The following is a 22,099-nucleotide window of genomic DNA, read 5'->3' on the forward strand; positions in this document are numbered from 1 at the left end:
CTCCTGCCACTGCCATAAAAACATATCAGTTTTTGGTCTGTAGAGTCTCAATCTCTGTGTTGTTGTTTTTTTTACTGTGGGTAGCTGACAGATTGACCTTGATGGAGAGACAGATTAGATATTAACCTTTGTTAATGAAGGTGGAAAAGATCATTGTATATGTCTTGACCATGACTCAGCTTTAATCGTACTCCATATAGGGGAATCTTGAGGGGTTCATTAACACACATGAATGAAATGTGACTTTAGATTGTGTATTTAATTTGAAGAAAAAACATCTATAGCAGTGGTTTTCAAACGTGGTCCTCAGGGCCCACTGTTCTGTATGTTTTAGATGTTTCCCTGCTTCAGCACATCTGATTAAAATTAATGGGCCGTTATTGGAATCAGGTGTGTTGTAGAAGCAAAACATTTAAAACATACACGACAATAGGAGGACCACTAATCTACAGCTTGACCATGCCGAAATCCTTCTTTTTACCTCTAGATGGAGCTGTGGTATTTGTTATGTGGACTAAACTCTTTTAGAACTGTCTAGTCAACGTCCCCTCATCGAATAACTTCCACATGATTTAAATGTTTATTTCACGAGACAGTTCTGTACAGTGATTTCCTATTGTCTGTATTTTAACCTTCACTTCCATTCAAACGCTGATTTCTAAAGAGCATCAGTAAAAACCGGTTAGACACATGACGTTGGCTACCTAGGCATTTTATCAAATAACGTGACAACACGAAGGAAGTTAGCAATTAAATATTATTATTGTGTTCCGTCAAAGAGTGGGCCTACGCAGTGCAGACACTGGTTGGATCGTGTTTAACAGTTTGGGGTCCACAGTGAACAAGTTGAAAAACACGGATACTGAGACGAGGGAAAGGTTAGTGATTTTCAAAACTATGGTGTCAAAAAGGTCAAAGAAACGTCGAATAATTGCAAGCGAGGTGAAGGGTGTACTGTGGACGGGTACGGGAGGGTGTGTGAATGGACTGGAATGGGAGAGCGTTTTAGGTCAGACTATAGGCTATTAGAAGCGAAGGCCACAGACAAAAATAGGACAAACTCTTAACTAGTGTTGTAAACACTGTGACACACACCCGTCCCCTGTTCATGCTCTAGATTCAAAATAATGTATAGTATATAATAATTTGTATAATCTATCATAGTGTTATTTATCAAGTTCATAGATTTTAGATTGAAGGTAGATTGCGACTTTAGATTGTGTTAGAATGTGTGGTCGTCGTGTATTGATAGACTACTGTCAACAACCCATTTTTTATTGGAAGTTCTTGATCATCTTCGGCCGACTGCCCTTTGGACCGCATATCGTAGATCGAAACTGAAAACTACTAAACGTAATGTTATCACTACTGCTTTAAAGGAGCCTCTGCGAGCTCCATAACATGTGATCAGTTTGTGCCGCGCTGTGATTTTCTATTGGACGCTCAGAGTTATGCCTCTGCGAGCCGCAATCGTGGTTGATTGGCTTATTTTAGTGCTGGTGTATGCATGCCATTCGGGCATCTTTACGCGCGCGCTGTTACCTGTTGTAATCTTTCATTGGCTACACTGGTATTTTCCCTAAAAATACCATTGCATCATTGGTCACAAATGTGAGCTTCACTCTCGTGGATTGGTTGGTGCCTATGTCATCCCTCGTGAATGCGGAAGTCGTGGAGTCTACTGAGTCACCGTTGTATCAGCTGATTCTTTCTGAGTGAGTAAGTCGATTCTATTTAATTTCAAATAACGAATTGCAAATGTTGCGATATTATATGTTGCGTTAATGTGAACATTATTGTGTTTGCCTCGTGCCTGTGCTTTTCTACTCGCCTGTCATGTGTAACGTTACCGAGTGAGCAGAGCTAAATCTGTAACTATGCTAACCATAGCCGCCTCCTACTCGCCGGTGTTTGAGAGCGGGGTCCCGTGTCGGAGTCATGGCTATGAACTCATGTTAGCAAACCTCGCTTTTGTTCGCTAGCACTTGCCACTATTACTATTGTTGCATCAATGTACATATCGTTACATTGAATGCATGGTATGCTGCTCATATTTGCAGTTTTTTGTGGTCCATACCTTAGCTAGTACAGAAGTTTGATGCTAATTCTAGTTAGCTAGTTGCTGAACGACCAAGAACCTCGCCCATCCCTGAAATTTGGCTGGCTGTTTATCTATGGATGCTCAACGTGTGCTGGCGCTTTCTTTCTTCCGCCCTATCCTGCTACTGCTAGCAGCTCGCAAACCCGCACGAGCATTCCGTGTAGGCATGTGCCTCAGTGGGTCCGTTGTTTGAAATCTAATTGATGCCTCTGATCATGTTACAAGTCAGTCAAGCCATTACAAGTAGGTAGCAGTTAGCAGTTAAGGACTGATCCAGAGACGGGACACCAATATTTAGTGTGTAAACACACCTTAGCTTGACTGGTTAATTGACCAGGTACCATCCTATCAGTGGTTGAAAGTTCCAGCTGCTGTCCAGTGCTTGGCTATTTTGTAGTGCAGTAGAGCCCCTGTGAAAGAGGATGTGGTTCAAAGAGAATAGACGGGTCGGTTATGCACAAGGCCAGTCACTAGTACATTTGTAACCAAATAATCTCAATTCATGAGATATCTTATCAGGATTAATTGAAGAAATTATACAATAAACCTTATCTGCCTAGAACTTTGTGATGGGTGGAAATGTGTATGGATGGAGTGCTTTAGGATGTTTGGAATGATCAAGCAGTGATCAAACCTTGACATTAAGGAACATCAATGTACACCCTGTCTTGATGCATGTTTCTCAAAAACACTTTCTTGTGAATAAAGTGAAAGTAGCCCACACACTTATCACAGTAGCACAAAGCTCTGGTTGCTGTGTTTGTCACTCACATCTTGGTCATATATAGCCTAGTAGGAAGGGTAGAGATCTGAAGGCCCAGCCTCAGGTTATTTTCTGTGTCACATGCAACATAACATTTACACATCTCTCAACCTGTGAACAATATTTTAGTCTTATTGGCCTTTTCTATGAGTGATCTTCATCTTTATTGGGGCTGCTGAAGTAGAGGTAGGCCTAAAAGGTTCGGCATGAAGTACAGCAGATTGGTATATTGCAAAATTAAATTAAACAGTCCCCACTTCAGACATGTCTGACCAGTTCATTGATTTTGTTGGAATAAGGTCATTCAGGTTGTCACAAAGGAAGAGCACGTGTAATGATATAAGCTAATCGCTTGTTAACTAACTCATTTTGCAATGGAAGCAACTGACTACAGACAGCACTTAAACGGTGGTCTTCATAGATTATCAATAAGCAAGTTAAGAAATGTGCACACGTTTTTCAATGCTTGATCTTTCTCTAGTTTGTGATACTTTTACTATTTATTTTTTCATGCTTTTGTTTTTTGTTTCTTGAACACAAAGTTGAATGTTTCCTGTCTATTGGGGGTTGCATACCAGTGTTGTAAGAAAGTAGTATCTCAAGTATACCACTGATGATGAATTACTATTATGCTGTCTCTAGGAATGCTCATTCTCAGAAACAGTTTAGCCAGCCACTGCAATTCGTATTAAGTCTGACATGCATGAACCTGCTTACAAGTAGTCTACTCTGAATATGTTGCAATAGGAATGTCAGTACCAATTCACAATAAGAGTTAGGGCTACATTTGTTCCCTGTGTGATAAGCACGTTTAAAATGGTCTTGTTGAATAATTCCATCCCCTAGCTTATCCCCTGACCCAAATGTGCCAAAATGTTCAACGAAAAACTCAAATTGTTTGTGTACAAGTCCGAAGCTGCACGAGCTGTATTCAATGAATATTTTGAAGAACCTTCGATTCAATACATTGGTGACAAGGGGAGTGTTGGCCGGTCTCGGCATGCAGAGTGTACGCGGCGCTGCTGTGAGGGAAGGCCACTTCAGTGCAGTAGGTGAAACAGAGACGTGCCCTATAGTAGGGCTCTCTGAGCTGCCTGGCACACAGTCAGAAAACGAGGGAGCGAGTGAAAGAGAGAGAGCAGGGGGGAGGGACGTCATGCCCTGGATTACAACCAGAGTGCTGGGGAGACAGAAGAGGACGGCTACTGCTTTGCAGGCGCAGTGTCACTTTACAACTTTAGAAAGGGAAAGAACAGTTGAATGAAGCTTTGGGCAGTGTGTCCCTCACCACGCAGGTAAGAAATATCCACCAAATAGAGATTGTTTTAGTCAAGTATAAGAGGCTAATGGTCAGGAGACCATTAGAGAGAGATAGAGAGAGAGAGAGAGAGAGAGAGAGAGGAAGTGAGCGAGTCTAGGCTAGGCATCAGTGCTTGTCTACGAGATAAAGCAGACAATATTAGTTTAGACTCCTTGGTGTTAAGCTAATGTTTTGTCTGACTGTCTCTGGCCACTCTGTAAGTGTTTTGGAAATATCTTGCACGCCAGGTCTACATTTTCCACCCCCATGTGTGTGTAGGCTAGTCTTAAGCTTGTGTGTACCTTGTATTTAACTTGCGTATTTAGCTTGTGTAGTGAGTAAATTATTGCAAATATTGTAGCTCTGTTTCTCCAATAGTGTTTTTGTTTCAGTAGCGCAAAAACAGAATGGCTTCCCTTTTTGAATTGTGATAAAGTATCCATGCAATTGTATTATTGGTCTTCCAGTAATGGACATCCATTTGCTGTCAAATGTTCATTAACATGGGAAGTCTTTATTTATTTGTACTCCCTGTTTTGGGTCCTACCTGTGCTATCTGATCTCAACAGGAATTTCCACATTGGACTGTTGTGTAGGCGTGCCCCTGGGTGCTGGATATCATTCCCAGTGCCTCGTGTCAATACCCCATGGTTATCTCCCCAATGTTGTCGCTGGTGTGCTTTTTTTATGGCGTGGATCAAGGTCTCTACTGTTAAGGAATGTCGAGTTTCCCTTTCCTGTAAATCACAGTTTATCCTATTAGAAGGCCTGTCGCCCTGGATCAGGGTTGCCGTGGCGGCGTGGCGTGTTCGCCTGCATGTGTGTCTGCAGAGCAGCACACGTCTAGTCTAGATGAGCCCCTTGACAGAAGCTTGACCTGACGCTCATCTGACGAGGGCTTTACTCCCCGTCACGTCCACCAGGCTGGAGGCTACGTGACGTCACCTGCACCTGGGAGGGGCGTGGGGGTCGTGCTGGCTCGTTGGGGTCTGCACCAGGGGGAGGCGTGGGGGTCATGCTGGCTCGTTGGGGTCTGCACCTGGGAGGGGCGTGGGGGTCGTGCTGGCTCGTTGGGGTCTGCACCTGGGAGGGGCGTGGGGGTCGTGCTGGCTCGTTGGGGTCTGCACCAGGGGGAGGCGGGGGGGTCGTGCTGGCTCGTTGGGGTCTGCACCAGGGAGGGGCGTGGGGGTCGTGCTGGCTCGTTGGGGTCTGCACCAGGGAGGGGCGTGGGGGTCGTGCTGGCTCGTTGGGGTCTGCACCAGGGAGGGGCGTGGGGGTCGTGCTGGCTCGTTGGGGTCTGCACCAGGGAGGGGCGTGGGGGTCGTGCTGGCTCGTTGGGGTCTGCACCAGGGAGGGGCGTGGGGGTCGTGCTGGCTCGTTGGGGTCTGCACGTACGGCTAGAGGGTCAACCAGAGTCAAATGCCACACATACTCAGGAAAAAAATATCCTTCATTTCCTGAAACGGGGGGCCTAGATTTTGAAGATTCTTTGGGTTTACGTAATGAAATGCAGACCTATTGCATGGGTTGATTCTTCTATGGTGCGTGTCAGATTGAGCGTGTGTGTGTGTGTGTGTGTGTGTGTGTGTGTAGGCTGTTTTCTCGCCTCATGCCCACTGTCTGAACAGAGTGTGTGTTTCCTATGTTGGCAGGAGCCGTCGCTGACACAGCGGAGCCCGAACGAGGGGAGGAGAGAGGGAGCTGGAACGGAGAGCCCAGGGTACCTGTCTACTGCACTGACGGACAGCATGGTGAGCCAATCACACTGGTCCAGTGGGAGGGGGAGGGACATGGCTGTCAAAATGTACTGTCCCCATTATGTGTTGGCGACCTTCGACAGTACACATAAGAGCTACCATCCCCCACCTTAGTTGGTAACATTGGGCCATTGGTTGCATGTTTATCTCTCTGTAGCTTTAAAACCACAAGGGGTTCTTTACGAGGAACATTTCTACATGCCTCACAGTATTATTGGAAGGTGTTGCACAACGTCACTGCACTTCCTCTTAAGAACCAAACTTGCCGCTGCATGCATCGTTTTGAGATTCAACCACTGTAGGTTTTATTTGAACGCGTCGGAAAGTGTATCCTCCCAATGCAGCCACACCTACATGAATTGAAAACACGGTTGCTCCATTTAGCTGACAGTGCAGAATTACCCACCACACCCACGAGCACCCGAGGAGAGCGCGAGCTTGTGCACACCGAAGCCCTCGCTTTTACGGTCTTAAACGCCTCCCTCACCAGGCCCGGCCCTTTCATTCTGCTGCTTGTTTCATCGGAGCGTTGCTACTGTATCAGTGAGAGTGCCCGGGGGCGGGCAGCAGATGTGGCAGGGCCTTTGATGTCGGGGTGCAGAGCGGGGTCAGGGTGTAGTCTGCCACGTGTCTCCTCGTGTCCACTCTCTGGGAGGCCTGTCCTCTGGAGCGCGTCCAGAGTGCGGCCGCGCCTCCCCCGGTCACACAGAGGAGCCTGCCTGGGAGACATCCTCCCCTTGGGTGTGTGAGGAGGGAGGCTGTGGGGGCTCGAAAGGGCCAATCAGAGAAGGGTATGTCTCGCCGAGGACCTGAGTCACCGTATCGAGCTGAAACGGTGACCTGGGTTAGTCTCAGTCTGAGCAGTTTTTATGTCGAAGTCTGACCAGTTGGGTTAGATTCGTGACTTCATTGTGTGTAGTGGCTCATCTTTGGAATGGGCGCCCTCTGGTGGTGGTTTGGCTGCTGATCCACTGTAAACCTAACCAGCACTGATGTGGCATGAAACAGAGAGGGATAATCCTGTACTGCTTGCACTTACACATGGCTTCTCATTTGGTTTGTTTGTGTGGTCTTTGAAAGCAGTCACCCAGTGCTCTTAACTCAGGCCACTTCATTGGTAAATTGAGGAAGTTGCAGCGTTACAGAAGTCCAGATAAAAAAATATTTTATGTAAAAAAAAGAACAGGTTTCCAAAATACACAGGGCTGTGTAAACACAAAACAATTGAATGCAGGTGACACACTATATACAGTAGCCTAAAAAATAACAAGTATCATATGCAGTAACAGTGCCATACTTGACGTATGTCACATGTCAGTGATGCCAGAGTCAAGATCAGTGGTGATGAGATGACTGGGAACTATGTGATCCAAAGTTCTCCTTCCACAGGCCCCTCCTCTCTTATATCAGTCTCATGTTTGATTCTACGCGGCGCTGCTAATGGCGTGTGTGTGTTTCTTTGTGTGTGCCATAGCTCTAGCGGAGGGTTTTGATGATGAGCACTGTAGGATTTAATCCCATGCGTCATACCGGAGTGCTCTGCCTATACATTTGCTGAGTCCAGCCATAACTCTGGGTGGTCCTCCCTCTATCTTATTAGATGGGCTTTAAATCTCCTGCAGCCAGGAGAGGGAGGGCTGTGCCGCGGCACCACCAGCCGGAGGGAAAAGCTTATCAAAACAGGGAACTGGACCACAGTCCTTCACTGTTTATGTGACGGAAACCAGAAGTTTACCCACTGAAAGTGGGATTTGTCGCTCTGTTTTTCCCCCCACCGGTCTGATGACAGAATGCCGCTCGGCCTCCGTGCCCTGGCGTGCCCTGGCGTGCCCTGGCGTGCCCTTGCGTGGGGCCGTGAGCGGGGCCCGAGTCTGTAATTGTCCGGGGGCTGATTGGACAGACAATGTGCCCACCGAGCCGTTGCAATCAGGAGGGCTGAGCCACCCTCCCTGTCTGAGGCCCTGGGCTGGTGTCTGGGTTCACACTCGGACTGGTAACACGTCGACCGCAAACCTGAAATCCATCATGAAAAAGGCCTACACTGTATTATCAGGCCCAGTTCAAGTCATCATGCTTGGATGTCCCAAACAAAATGGACTACATGTACTGTATGAGTATGGACAGAAAGTGTAAACGTGGCCTTGACTGACAGACGGAGGCACACACCCGCAAGGCGGTTATTACTAAGAACACGTTTGGGGAGAGTTTGTTCCTGTGGGACTGTAGATGGGTGGGAGGGGCTCCCCAGGTGGGACTGAGGCTGGTTCTCTAGCCAGTGTGTTCCGCCAGGGTTTCCCAAAGGTAACTGATCCCTCTAATCCTGTCTTGTGAAGCCGTTCTTAATCACTTTCCAGTCCTAATATACTATGTTTGCTTTGTCCGTTAGAAACAAAAGGGCTGGTATTGGGTTCAGGCTGGTGTCGGTTCAGACTTTCATGTTGTCAACAGGTTCACATGAGCACAAAAGGGGTTATTTTACCAGACACTGGGTACCCACAATGCAGCAGTGGTACCTTTTCACAGGTATCTATTAAGGATGTGGGAGAGAGCGGCCGAGGTGTGTACTTTTGTGTCACTGGCCCACATGACGTCACCTGGTAACCTGGAGGTGAGGTCACCAGTGGATAGGGTTCCACTAGGGCCATCCTTTCCCACAGATCAGACACAGAGACTGACCTGCCACCACCCCTGTGATTAATGATCGACTTAACCCCCTCCTTTAAAAAGACTCCAGCAAGTCTTATGATCTAAACATTATCTTTGGCTTGACTTGTTTGCACATTTCTGGTCTCTGAGATGGCGTAAAGGTGTTAGGACAGGGCTCGCAAACCCTTATCGCTCACAGTCGACATACATGGTCAAATGTTCCTCACCCTAATCTTCTGTTGTCACGTGTGTTAGTTGCTGCGTACATGAGTAGATAACATTGTGTAGATAGTAGATAATATTGAGTAGATAGTCACGGATGTCTCCGTCACACACGAACGCCTGCCTGAGCGCTCAGCACCCGATAAGGCCACATGTGTCTCCAGTGTTATTTTGGGAAAGGAGGGCAGACGCTCATCCGAACGGGAGAATCTGCATGTTGACAGGATGCCCCTGGTCTAATATCTATATAGAGACCTGACTGAGGGAAGCATATGGTGTGATGGACCTCTGGCCATTCACGCTGGGGGGCTGGGGAGGGGGAAGGGGGGTGTTTGAGGTATATTCTGCTTAGCCACACTGAGCCACTGTCTGTGTAAGGATTCCACTGGCTTTAATGGCAGGGGGGTGATGCTTAGAGGGCTCTGAAGGTTAATGCGGCCTCTCTCCTGGACGCAATATGAAAGAGCCCCATTTGCTGCTGTGGCGCTGACGGCTCTGTACAGTGCATCAACATGATGAACTGATGTCGTGCTCTGGTGCCGTATATCCTGAAGGCCCCGCCCCCTCCCACCCCCCTGTCACGCTCCGGAGCTACACGGCTGCTTCCACGTGATTGGCTGCCCTGATGTCACGGATCTTTCCAGCAACGGCTGCTCTCCTCCGGAACCCCTGTGACATCACAGAGATGCAGAGCTCCGGCCTGACCAGAGGGAGAGGGGGAGGGGGAGGGGAGGGGGAGAGGGAGAGGGAGGGGAGGGGGAGGGGGAGAGGGGGGGAGGGAGAGACTCAATGTCACGACTCGACAATGGAAGATGAAGGATGATGGGGGAAGGGGGGGGAGGGGGTATGCTGTGTGAACCCCTCTGGCTTAGGGGACACTGTACACACACGCACGCAGTGTCACCCCCTCCTTTCTCCTGGGGGGAGCAGGGGAGCATGCCGTAGTTGTGCTGGGTGCTGCCGCTCTCAGCAAGGAGACACCCAGAGGAGGAAGGGGGAAGAGGCAGCGCTGCTGTAGAATGCTGTGTCACTGCTGCTCTCTGCATAGGCTCCCTCCAGCCCCTCCCTCCTCTTTCTGCTCCCATCCATCCATCCCTGTCGACCGCGCGTTCTCAATCCCTGCCAAATCCAACAGCCGCTTGACGTTGTTTGATACATTGCTGTAAGTGCCCATCTTGGTGTGCTGTTCGAGGAGTCTGTCTTTGTGTCTGGGCGGGTGGGTGTGGACCTGTGTGTGTGTGTGGGGGGGGGGGGGGGGGGGCACTGTACTGGTGCTGATGCTGAGGTGTCATTGTCAAGGAAACAAATGCCTGTAAAGAAACGTTGTCCGATATGGGTTGACAAATGATCGCCTCGTAAAAGACATGATCTAAAGTGTGTGTGTGTGTGTTCACTGTTGCTGTGTGGCTCTAGCACAGTGGCTGGAGCCCTCAGGCTGACAGAGGTGCATGTGTGATCCGCCGAGTAGGTGAGGGAGCTGGACGGTTCCAGGGAGAGATCTCGGTGAAGGGTGAACGGAGGGAGGGGAAACGAAGAGCGTACCGCTAGCGCATGTGTGGGGGGGGGGGGGGGAGAGGGAGTAGATGCGCATGTTGAGGGTGGAGCTTAGCATCAGGCAGCTCGCTCTCTCTCTCTTTCCTCCCTCTCTTCTCCTCTTCTCACCGTAAGCCTCCCTATTCTTTTGCTCTGGTCCAGGAGGTGCACCTGCAGTCGTTTCCTCGTTGTTTCCTCGTCGTTTCCTCTCTTCATCTCGGCTGTGCTTTCTCCTTTTGTGTTAATTATTGATTTCTTTTTTTCCTTCTTCTGGACTATTTGCTTCCTTTTGGCTTTTGCCTGAGCAACAGGGGGGCTTTTTAAGGCGTCCGTGTGCTCTCTCTCGCTCTCTCTCTCTCTCCGTACGTTCCTGCCCCCCTTGTGCTGGGGGGGTCGGTCAGTTCTGGTGGGGGGGGGGTGGGCTCTGTCCCCTGAGCAGCTTGCGGGGCGCGTGCGGCGTGTGGAGGGGGGGGGGAGGGAGGGGAGGCGGCTGTGGGGAGGGAAGGATGGTTCTGCCGGCCCCTGGTGCTCTGTTCGTGCATCGTAGGCAGTGTGTTTCGCAGGCACAGCCCTGCCTCTCCTCATCATGAGCCTGGCAGCCAGGGTCACCTGCTCTATGCTCAACTGCTTTGTAAGTCACACCCGCTTTATTTGTAAATGCGTGCATGTCTGTCTGTCTGTGTGTGTGTGTGTGTGGGTGCGCATGATTTCTTTGTAGCGTTTGTCTCCCCGGTGTAAACACACTGCTCCCTCTCTCTTTGTGTGTGTGTGTGTGTGTGTGTGCGGAGGGAGATTGTAAGTCTATAGGGGTTAGGGATGGGGGGGGTTGTGGCCGACGCACATGAGCACTGCAGCTGTTAAATAATCAACGGCGACTCCGCGGCATATAGAATCCCTGACTTGATACAGCTTCCGTTTGTGCGAGGACGTGAAGCATCGTTAAGCGTTCTCCTCCTGAGCGTGCGTTCTATTGAGGCCAGCTGGCCACGTGAGCGGCCGGGGAGCGAGGAGGCACGTTGCCACGGTGAGGACACGCCGCCACATGGCAACTGTTGAGGCCTGCAGCCTCCTCTAGGGAGCCTGTACAGGAGAGGACCAGGCTAGCCTAGCCTTGTTTAGGAGAGGACCAGGCTAGCCTAGCTCTTCTCAAGAGAGGACCACATTAGCCTAGCCCTGCATAAGTGAGGACCACGCTAGCCTAGCCCTGCTCAGGAGAAGACCAGGCTAGCCTAGCCCCGCTCAGGCCAGGGCTGAGCGGGGCTTCTCGTCAGAGAAGTGGTGCAGTGGTGATGTACGAGGAGGGGGAAATATAAATAAATGAATGACTAACGTACAGCAGGTGGTTGGGCTGGAGGGTGCAGTGTACTCTGCATTGTTGATGCTCCCTGCCTGCGGTTTCCCTGCTCTGGCTGTGCAGGGGAGGCAGAGAGGGGAGGGGGGGGTCAGAGGGGTTTCTCAGCCCAGGTTAGCTGAGCTCCTCAGGTTGCCCCATGACCTTCCAGCTGGGTCACCCTGCCCCCAACCTAACCGATCGCTATAGTCGACCAAAGCTCTGCTTGGCTTGGGCTCTGGCCATTGTCCTATTCCACAAGGTTAAAAAGAAATGGTCAAAGAATCAATGCAGTGGAGACCAGCTAACTCATTTATTTTTCCTGTCTTCTATGCCATTGGCAGGCTGATTCAGGGCGGTATGTCCTGTCCTGGGTTCTAACTGGTTGAGCACTGCTGGATTTATGAACTGTGTGTGCGGACGGAGACTTAGCTGTACTTCACTGTCAGCGATTCAGCTGAATCGGCTGTTTTGTTGCCTGGCTGCCTGTATAATTTAGCATCAACACTCGCTTGTTGCCATCCAATTTCATAGCATGTTGAAGGCTCCTTTTAAACTGCTGGTTTTCAAGGTCCCATGCTTCTGTTTAAAGTGCCGTAGCTTTTCGTTTTCAGGCTTTTTTCTTTGGCGTCCTTCTTTCTATCTTATTCCCAATGTTCAGTTTCCCCTCTGCCATACCCTCCCTCGCCTCTCCCCCCCAGCAAACACTGTGTTTGTTTCCCTTTATACATCTGTTTCCAAACTGAACCATAAAAAGCCTGACTTAATTGAATTGGTGAGTGGTTTTCCATGACTCAGACACCATTATGCCCCCATGGTGATGTGGGCTAAATGAATCAGGAGTGTTACCAGAGCCAAGAAGCTTCTGGGGGTGCGTCTGCCTGCCCCACGCTGGCACTCGCTTGGGGGGCGTGCGGTTGGCGGGAAGTCCTGGAGATTAGACCCCATGCTCCCTGTCTGGTACATGGCGGGCGAGGCCCTCCTGCAGGTTGGCAGCAGATGGGTTGTGGTGATGAGCGGCACCCCACCTCTGACACTGACTGGACCGGTTCCCCCGTCGGCACAGCCCGGGTCCTGTCGAAGTCTCCAGGGCGTGGGCATAGTGACGGGGTAGATAAACACTTCAGGCTGTTCTCCCTCTGAGGAGAGGACGTGCTGTCACTTCAGGTCCAGCCACAGCGTCCTGTACCCTCACCTCCCAAGGTGGCACTCTGCCGCAGGAATGACTTGCATCGTACCTATATTCAAATGCTGTCCTTTTGTCGTTTTATAGTTTGGCTTGTTGTCTTACCAGAAGCCCCCCCCCTCACCTCCCCTTAGGGAAAGATGTCCCTGTACATGTCTGAACAGAAGCACCAGTCCTCACCACTCAGCTGTGTGCTTGGGTGTGTCTATATTAGTTTGTGTGCATGTGCACCGTCTCTCCTGAGCTCTCCTGTGACCACGCTGCTGAAGCTCTGCTAAAAAGAAGGCCGCTCTTTCAGAACACGCCTATGAAATATTAACGCGCCCGGGGAGGAGGGGAGGGGAGCGAAGGAGAGAGGATGGGAGTGTATGATTCATCACACATCACACGAGTCTTAACCACTCAGCAGCCCCGAGTACAGCCCCCGACAATATGGCCTCGTCACGTCATTCTGTGGTCCCCGATCCCCAACACTCACCCCCCTCATTCATTCCTCTCTTCCCCTCTGCCTGTTATTATCCTGTCTCCCGCGTGCCTGTATATTACTGTGTAAATATACCTCTGGACGGTGGACGCATGTCTCAGACAGTGGCTGTGCTGTTGTTTTTCCCCCCTGACACCTAGTGCAGATGTGACTGACCCCATGGACTTGCATTCGGGGACATGCTGCACATTGGAAGCCATGTGCTTGGATGTTTTCTGCCTCAGTGCATATTTGAACAGGGCTGGATGGGCCTGCAGTCGAATGGTTTGGTAACTCCCTGTGAAATATGTCTCCCTGCAGAGACATCCACACACAGCATCATAAAGGCAAGTTTTTTCAAATGTGTAGTATTTGTAATCCAGGACAAAGCTCTGGGCAGATTAAGTAAATATTAGTGTCCTGACATTTCCATGCGCTTGGCTTCCCTTGTTTCAAGGAGAAGGAAAGTTTGAGAACTAGAATAAATCGTGGCAGATCTGTTTAGTTTCAGATCCTCTGATCTTCAGTTCCCCTCCGTGTTTGGCCCATCTCCCTCTTCTCTTTCTCTGCCCCATGTTAGAATGAATGTATAGGCTATAAATATATATACTGTAATCCCTGGAGGGTGGGGGGGGAAGTGGCTCACCGGATGGCTTTAACTGAGGGATTACCATGACATCGTCATATACATATTTAAAGGAGCACAGGCCCCTTTTGACGTCTAGTCGTAGAAACTGTTCAGCATCAGAGCAGAGAGGATCCTCTCAGAACCACAGAGCGCCATGAAACCTGCTCACGTCCACCAAAGTGACGTGTTCCCGTTTATCAGGACACAGATTAGATGTGGGCCTGTGGAGAGAGATGGGCCCTGCGTACGCCAGACCCAGCTTTCTGAGGGGTTGTCGGGACAGGGCTGGGGGAGGGTGCGCAGGCTTTCAGCAGTGACGAAGCAGAATTGTGTCAGGCACAGCACACGCTGTTCCCTATCCTCCTGTCCTGGCTGCAGAAACCCAACCCTTCTTATTTATTTATTTATCTCCGCCTAAGATGATTGGATGTGGGAGTTGGACGGACGGTATTGGACAGATCAAAAGGCTCCGAGACTGCCTCGTTGACACCGTTTGTTTACCCGTGTCCTCGCGGCTCGTCGTGTTTATTCTAGTGCTGCGTTCTGTCCCGCTCCACAAGACGTGGGGGTGGTGTGTAATCAGCGTGTCAGCTGGGTGTCTGCAGGTGGCCGAGTTCACGCCGCGCTAATATCAATCTAAACTAGAGTACTGACTCACTAACTGGCAGCCTCAACTCTCTCCTATACTTTTCCCGTTACCCTACTACCACCAGCTCACCTGGGCCTGCTAAGAACTGCCTTTTTTAAGCTTGGTCCACACGTTCTAAATTTGTAGACTGTGCACCTCCAGGTTAGCGCCAGAGCCGCCTCAACGCGAGCCCACCTGCCAGAGAGCTGGAGCCCCGCTCCCCTGTGATTGGGTGGGTGGGCGGGCCGGCGCTGGCTGAGGTCTGGGAGAGAACACAGTGTGCTAACAGACCCCACAGTGCAGCGTCAGGGCTCAGCCACGGCTTCAAAGGAGCGCCCAGCTTAATGTTGCCAAGTCATCGACTGGGCAGGTCGTGCTGGGAGAAGAAAAAGGGGAGGCAGGAGAGAACGTGTGTGTGTGTGTGTGTGTGTGTGTAAGCTCAAATGGGCTTAGTTCCTGCTCCCTCCCAGTGATTGCCATTATACCACTGCTCTGTCGCAACACTCATTTTGCAGCCTAATTTATGGCTCCCGTCTGGCACAACTCGGCAAGCCTTCACTCCCCCAGAATACCTAATGAAGCTGTGTCGAGGCAGCGCCGGTGTTGCCACACAGCTCTGGGTGCGGTCGGCCCGTCTGTCTTTCAGATGACCCTCTTCAGGTCAGACTGCCCAAACGACCCCCCCCCCCCCCCCCTCTTGTTAATAGATGGACTGCTCCACCATGCCAAGGCCCCCAGTGTCAGTAGAGAGGGTGAGATTGATAGTCAGACAACTTCCTCGTGAGACCAGGCAGCAGGCTGATAGGAACAGTGCCTGGAATATAGGAAAGGTCACAGAAGCAACTGCCCAAGGAGCCTTGTTGTGTCTCGGCCCCCTCTCCTGAGACGAGGCGACGCTGTCTTCGCCTCGGTAGATAAAAGTACTCCTCAGGTCTCAATGCAATCACTCGAGCCCATCCCGAAGAGTCATCTTTCCTTTTCCTTTTTTTGGATTGTTGCTTTTCATAGGTAAATCAATGTTGTTTTCCGTCCCCTGGTTTGTTTAGCGTTGGGGTACAGATGGGAGCAGGAGAAACAGCATGTGGTCGATGGAGACAGAGGGGATGATGTTGAGGTGTGACGGTGATGATGGCTTGAGCGTCCGCACCTCCAGAGCGCAGTGCTCCCCCCCCCCCCCCCCCCCCCCGGATGCCGTCAACGCCTCCTCTAATCAGGATTTATCGTGTTGAATTAGTCCCGTAGACGGGCTCTAATGTAGCGGCTAATCACATTAACCTTGCGCGCCATCTTTGATTGGTAAAGCTGAAAGTGTGAGGACGACAACCAGGTGTGCTGCTCTGCCCCGAGCATCTCCCAGACCCAGTCCTGTTCAGCTCATCAGACGCCACCTACCTGATCCCTGTGGTTCCCCACCGCCGCCCTCCTCTGTCCATCCACATCCTCGACCACTCAACCCAGATACGACGGCTTTCTGCCTGTGTTTTTGGTTACGTGGACAGATGGATTCTCTGTAATGTAATCCCACCAAGGATACTGCTTCCCCACTCATACTGTCCAACATCAAGCAGAAATGTGTCCTTGTTGACATTCTGTTTCAGTTGTAAAGTTTTCTGGCCTCACCATTGACGTTGCCAGCCCTCAGGGCTGAGCTCAGGGATTAACAAACAAGCTTTTAACAGTAGTTATGCCTCCATGGGTAATTAGCAGCAGTAGTGAGGAAGCTTCTAGAAGCCCAAACCTGACTGTGTTATCGCCCCAAATGCCTGGTCTACCTGAAGTCCAGACAGAGGGATACATTCCCCCACCCTCTGTGATTAAAGCTGTTGGATGTCACAGTCCATGTGGAAGGTGTTGTTGCTTTCGTATCCAACTGCAATCCGCCAGGCTTAGTTTGGGGCTAGTGTAGTGTGTTTGTGTGTGTGTGTTGACACCAGGCCAGCCCGACCAGTAGAGCTGAGTCTGCCTGTGGGTTTGATCAGTGGCTCTGACCTGATGGTGGCAGATGTCTCTTTCTGGGTGGCATGAGTTTCACATGGCAGGAGGGCTACAATATATGATGAACCCTCAGGAGGGGTTCCCGCCACATGAAGTGTGTGTGTGTGTGTGTGTGCACCACGTTGGGTGTCTTGCATTGACTAACTCCAATTACTTAGTCACATGAAAACTGTTTCCTTCCTGTGAATATCAGGTAGCTGCTGCCAGCTCAGCGTCTCGTCTGAACTCTGGTGGCAGCATCACGGCCGTCTGGATATTACGCACAGTCACGATCTTTCAGTGTGTCTCAGCTTGTTGTCTGGTCTGTCTGTTTGTTCTGTTTGTCTGTGTCCGTCGTATGTGTCTCTGTCTGTCTCTCGTTCTCTCTCTCTGTGTGTATGTGTGTCTGTCTGTCTCTCTGTCTGTACTGTGCCAGAGCCCGTTCTGCCCCTGTGTGTCTGAGCGGAGGCGGTGATGGATGGAAGGAGGGCTCTGGGCACCTGCTGCTCAGACAGCCGGGATGGAGGAGGGAGGGAGAGGGAGAGGGGATTATAGCTGCATCCTCCTTCTGCTGCGTCTCAGCGTTCCTCTGCTCTGGTGCTTTCTGTCCAGCAGTTTGTTTCAGATCATCTATCCTTTTGTACAGTAGGTCTGAATGAACTCGTTGCTCACCATGTTTTAGGATGGAGTCAAAATGTTCCCTGTGCGACTGCATGTGCATGAATCGTTATTATGGAATTACCCTGTCTCCGTATACACCGTTTATCCTGTTAGATAAATTCTGTTAGAATTATTGTTCAACGAGCAGAAAGACGTGTTTACATTTCTGCTTCCTCCCCGAGGTATTGATTTGGGTCTTTTTTTTTTGTTGAAAAATTTAATTCAGTTGTTTTTCATGTAGAAGGCCTGCTGTTAAACGACACTGCTACTGGTGCTCAGTTCTGCATTGAGATGAGAGATTCCTCAACAAAAACAAACAATAAAATACACCCCAGAGGGAAGCCTAATGCTTCTTGGCACACACAGTGACCTTTTCTGCTCCTTTTATAGGGCAGGTGTACGTCTCTGTAAGTACTATCCCAGCAAAGCACATCTGAAAAAGCACAGAGCAAAAATATTTTGTCACCGTGGCTTATCAGCTATGATACCTCCCTCCGGCTGGCCGGGAGTCTCTTTTTACAAACGCTCTGAGCTGGTCACCACGGAGACACTGTGATTTCAAGGTCACCTCTTCCTTACTGTTCCCTGCACAGTCCCAGCCATCTGCCTGCCACACACTCTCCAAGTGGGTCAGTCCCACCTCAGAAACGAGTCTGTAATACGCTATAATTTGTTGTTACCTGTCTGACCTCAAGGCTGCAGACCGGTTGTCTACGTGTCTTAGTATGACTCAGAGGTGTGTATTTGAGGACGTGTTGTTGCTGTGGCGAGCATGCCGGGAGGCAGTGGTCGTCTCTGTTTAGGTTGGTTGAGGGGCAGTTCTATGTGAAGTATGTGAAGCCCTCTGTGACGTGCTTGCGTGTAAAAAGGGCTATACAAATACATTTTGATTTGGTTTAGACTGTGGTGCTGTCTCCGTCTGCATATTTGTATTTTTATATTGTAAATTACTGCAACTTATATTTAATATTTTATTGTATAGTTTATTTTAATCTAATTCCATTTCTAGTTATGTACCCTTAGTTTGCTAGTTATGTACCCTTAGTATAGTTAGTCCTCATATTTAAATTTTAGATTCCTATATGTTTAATGTGTGCACCTTCCTGCCAAAGCAAATTCCGTGTCTGTGCCAACTTTCATGGCGAATAAAACCCGTTTTGATTCTGATTCTGAGGTGTCTGGGCTGGAACTCTCCTCTGCCCTCTCTGGAAACACATGCGGGTCAATGGCACGAAAGGCACCTTCTGAGAGTTCTGTCATCACACAGACCAAGGAGAACTCTAGATGTTCTTTTTGTAGGACATCCCTGAGTGGATGTGTGCAGCAGCCCTCCAGGCCTCGGGTCTGTTTGTTCCCGGCTGAGCCCTTCCTCTGTCAAAGACCACAGCCAATGGCCTCCAATTCAGCCGCTGAGTAAATGTTTGACGTGAGTCATAGCTAGTGTCAACTGCCAAGCCCTAGAGCTTTCTAGTGAACAGTGTCCATGGACATACTTCAGTCCAGTATTACCGACTCACCGCGACCTTACCAACCTCCTGCCACTGCTCCTTCAATTCCTCTTGGAGTTCAGGCAGTTAAAAAGCTCATTAATATCCGGAAGGGAACCTTCTATTTTTTTCATAGTCGTGACTCAAAACCGTTGTTGTGGGTCTTGCTGAGATCTTTTACCTTTCCTCTCATGTGGTGGATTGCACAAGGTCCCCCAGGGTCAATATTTAATCCGCTATGTCATGCCTGTGAACACGCTCCCTGTGATGGCATATTACAACTGGCCAATAAACGATACTGAGAATATAGGACCATTAATTTTGCGAGGGGGGATTTATTGCATGGTTGGAAAGTTATTAATATCCCCCATTGGACCCAAGTTCTGACCTTGCCATATCAATAAAATATCAGAAATAAATAGGTCATTAACGCAACTCTCCAGTTTACGATCAGTGTACAGTTACGATTGACGGAAGCCCCTGGCGCTGTGTGTGTGCGTAGCTCGTGCGCCCGGCGTAGGAGGAAGGTGGTGTCTCACGTCTGACAGCTGTGTTGTTTGTTTCCTGCAGGGTGAAGAGGGGCCCCCCAGTCTGGAGTACATCCAGGCCAAGGACCTGTTCCCCCAGAAGGAGCTGGTGAAGGAGGACGAGAGCCTTCAGGTAGCACCCACCTCCACTGACTCCACTGGGTAGCACCTGACTCCACTGGGTAGCACCCGACTCCACTGGGTAGCACCCGACTCCACTGGGTAGCACCCGACTCCACTGGGTAGCACCCGACTCCACTGGGTAGCACCCGACTCCACTGGGTAGCACCCGACTCCACTGGGTAGCACCCGACTCCACTGGGTAGCACCCGACTCCACTGGGTAGCACCCGACTCCACTGGGTAGCACCTGACTCCACTGGGTAGCACCCACCTCCACTGACTCCACCTCCACTGACTCCACTACCACAATAACACACTGCTCGGGAAAGATGAGCAGGCAACGTCTGTAACTGGAAACCAGGAGATGCATTATTGTTGTTCAAAGCTTGGTGGATATTGATTTGATCAGGTCAAGGAAAAACGACATGTTGTCAAAAGTTAAATACTTTTTACATCGGGCTAATCTGATATCTGTAAACCATTAGGCTTCCATTTAAAACAATAATGCTCACTTGAAAGGGTTTCTGCCGAAGCGGCGCAAGGTTTAAAAACAACCCTTGTGGTAGAGACTGAGAATATTGACTTATGACTTAATGTCATGTTGGCTACTCGCAATGTTTTGTGGCTATCTTGTTGTTATGATCAGTGACCTATGCACTTTGTAAAGCTCTCTCTTGGAAGTCGCTTTGGATAAAAGCGTCTGCTAAATGAATAAATGTAAATGTAATGTGAGGAGTGTGTCCAGAGTATTAATATGCATTTAGGTGCGCTCCATTAGAAGTGTTTGTCCTTCTCTGGCTTCCTCGTCGTCATCTTTGTTGTTGGTTAGATGGCCTGGACACAGAGCAGATCCACCCAATAGGCCTGTCAGACAAGCCTGCACACGGATGGGATTCCAAAAGTCCGCAAAGAGCTCTTTTCTCAAGGCAAATTCCTCAGAACCATGATGAGGAAGGGTTGAACTTCTAGAGAATTTCAGTCAGTGACATGGTCAGGTCAAAACTTGACAGAAGTTCAGTTCTTGGAAGTTTCCTCTAAACATCTCGGGTATGTAGTAGGAGGAGAAAACATGCTTGTTGGTACTGTTAGTATCTTTATTAAAGGAAACGCATCAAATTCAAGACCCAAAATCGCTAGTAGGCTATGGCTGTCTCTCACTTAGCCTACAGGCCAGTAGTTACCTGCGGCCTAGGCTCACCTCACTTCAGCAGTGGCTTTAAACCTCAGTAAATTAGACTGGGTGTGGATTAGCTGGCTGGGTGAAAGGCTAATAGTGGCTGAGGGCCAGTCTATGAGCTCATCTTAAATCCTTAGGCCGGGTGAAGTAGCAGCATTGCTCTGGTGACTGCCATTGTGCTGAAGTGGAACCTTGAAAGCCACGGTGTGAGTGGACCAGAGCCTGCAGGACAGGGAGGGGGGCGGGGGAGCGGGGGAGGAGTCTGGAAGAGGGGGGTGGGTTTGATTCTCATTACGTCCAGCCAAAAGTTTTATAAACGATTTAAAAAGACAAATTGGATGTTGAGTAACAAGGTTACTGTCCAACACAACTGTTGTGTTGAAGGCTGTGAAGAAGGCGGGCTTGCACGTGGTCTGCTCGACGTCTCCAGCTCCCTTGTGTGGCTCACATGTAGGCTAAGCCCCAGAAACACAAAAGACCCATTTATGAATGAAAGAAAGTATTATGGGCTGTACAGAACTGTTTTAATTGATTAGTATTGAGGCCGTCTGTCGTTGTGAGGGCTTCTTTAGTGGTCGATCTCCAGTGGTCGATCTCCATCCAACTCCTGCTGACTGACACCCCTAGCACTGCAGGCTCCTTGGAGCATCCGAGCCAAATGTTCTGCTACCCACTGAAAGGACATGTAGTCTTTTTATTTATTTCATTTCTATATAACCGCATCAGTGAGCAAGCAAAGCCTGAGATCCTTATGGGTTTATTGAATCATATTTAATGACTCCTTTTTCTCATTGTGGAAACATAAAAAGGAGCTTACCGACACTTGGTGATTTCCAAGTGTCAGTGGAGTAGCTTGTGACTGGATCTGTAGAAGTCACTTTTCTGAATGTAATAAGCATCTGATGTGCTTTTTACTGTTCCGTTTACTGTACCGTTTGAACTTGGAAATTAGTCACCAGCACCAGAAATACAATTACATCTATTCAGTAGAAGAAATGTGTTGTTTTTCTCTGAGGGGACAGATGAAAGGGGCGAGTTTATAATGGTTTCATTTCCTCAGCTGAATAACATCCTCTTTGCTAAGGTCACAGTGACCATTTTATTTCTGGTATAGGAGCAGTAAAAGAAACGTTTTATAGCCCCTGAGCGTTCCCTTCCATCAGTCTAGTTTTACGGAAATGGGCCTGTATTGTTTTACAGTCTCTTCTGTTCACGATCAGATGATATTTCTTGTCTCTGGCCTGTTGGCTATTCAGCCTTCCCATGTATTCATTGTGTGCAGTGATCCCCCCCAGGTGATATCATTACACACAACACACACCATTACCAGCCATCATAAAAGGCATGGTTTCATTTGAACCCCACTCGTCCATTGCGAAGGATCAATCGTTTTTGTGGAATAATTTCCTCAGTCTCATGTCTATGACGATGACCCACGGGCCTGTATTTCCAAAGGGCTTTGTGTTGATGGGATGGAGAAGAGTGCACAGGCCTGGTCATTACCAGCCCATCCTGAGGAAGTCTCCAGACTCTCACCTGCTACCTTTTCATCTGCGTACCCTCTCATGCATGGACAGGCCTCTCCTGTTTGAACT

General features: G+C 49.4%; 1 protein-coding gene across 12 annotated transcripts in view; it reads left to right on the plus strand.

Annotated features, from left to right (window-relative positions):
* Positions 1-688: 688 nt before the first annotated feature.
* Positions 689-22,099, plus strand: part of mtmr4 (myotubularin related protein 4) — a 39,012-nt gene continuing 17,601 nt past the window's right edge. For 4 of the 12 annotated variants that reach the window (XM_062485022.1, XM_062485030.1, XM_062485023.1 and 1 more), the window contains exons 1-2: positions 10,816-10,953; positions 19,249-19,338. In XM_062485022.1, the coding sequence (XP_062341006.1) occupies positions 10,909-10,953; positions 19,249-19,338 (135 nt within the window). In that variant the 5' untranslated portion in view covers positions 10,816-10,908. Of the gene's footprint in view, positions 879-1,225; positions 1,724-4,050; positions 4,160-4,309; positions 4,382-5,816; positions 5,916-10,815; positions 10,954-19,248; positions 19,339-22,099 lie in introns of those variants that run through there. The other 8 variants (XM_062485019.1, XM_062485020.1, XM_062485021.1 and 5 more) reach the window with 6 other exon arrangements.

The sequence above is a fragment of the Osmerus eperlanus genome, chromosome 19 (assembly GCF_963692335.1).
Source record: "Osmerus eperlanus chromosome 19, fOsmEpe2.1, whole genome shotgun sequence".
Lineage (NCBI taxonomy): Eukaryota > Metazoa > Chordata > Actinopteri > Osmeriformes > Osmeridae > Osmerus > Osmerus eperlanus.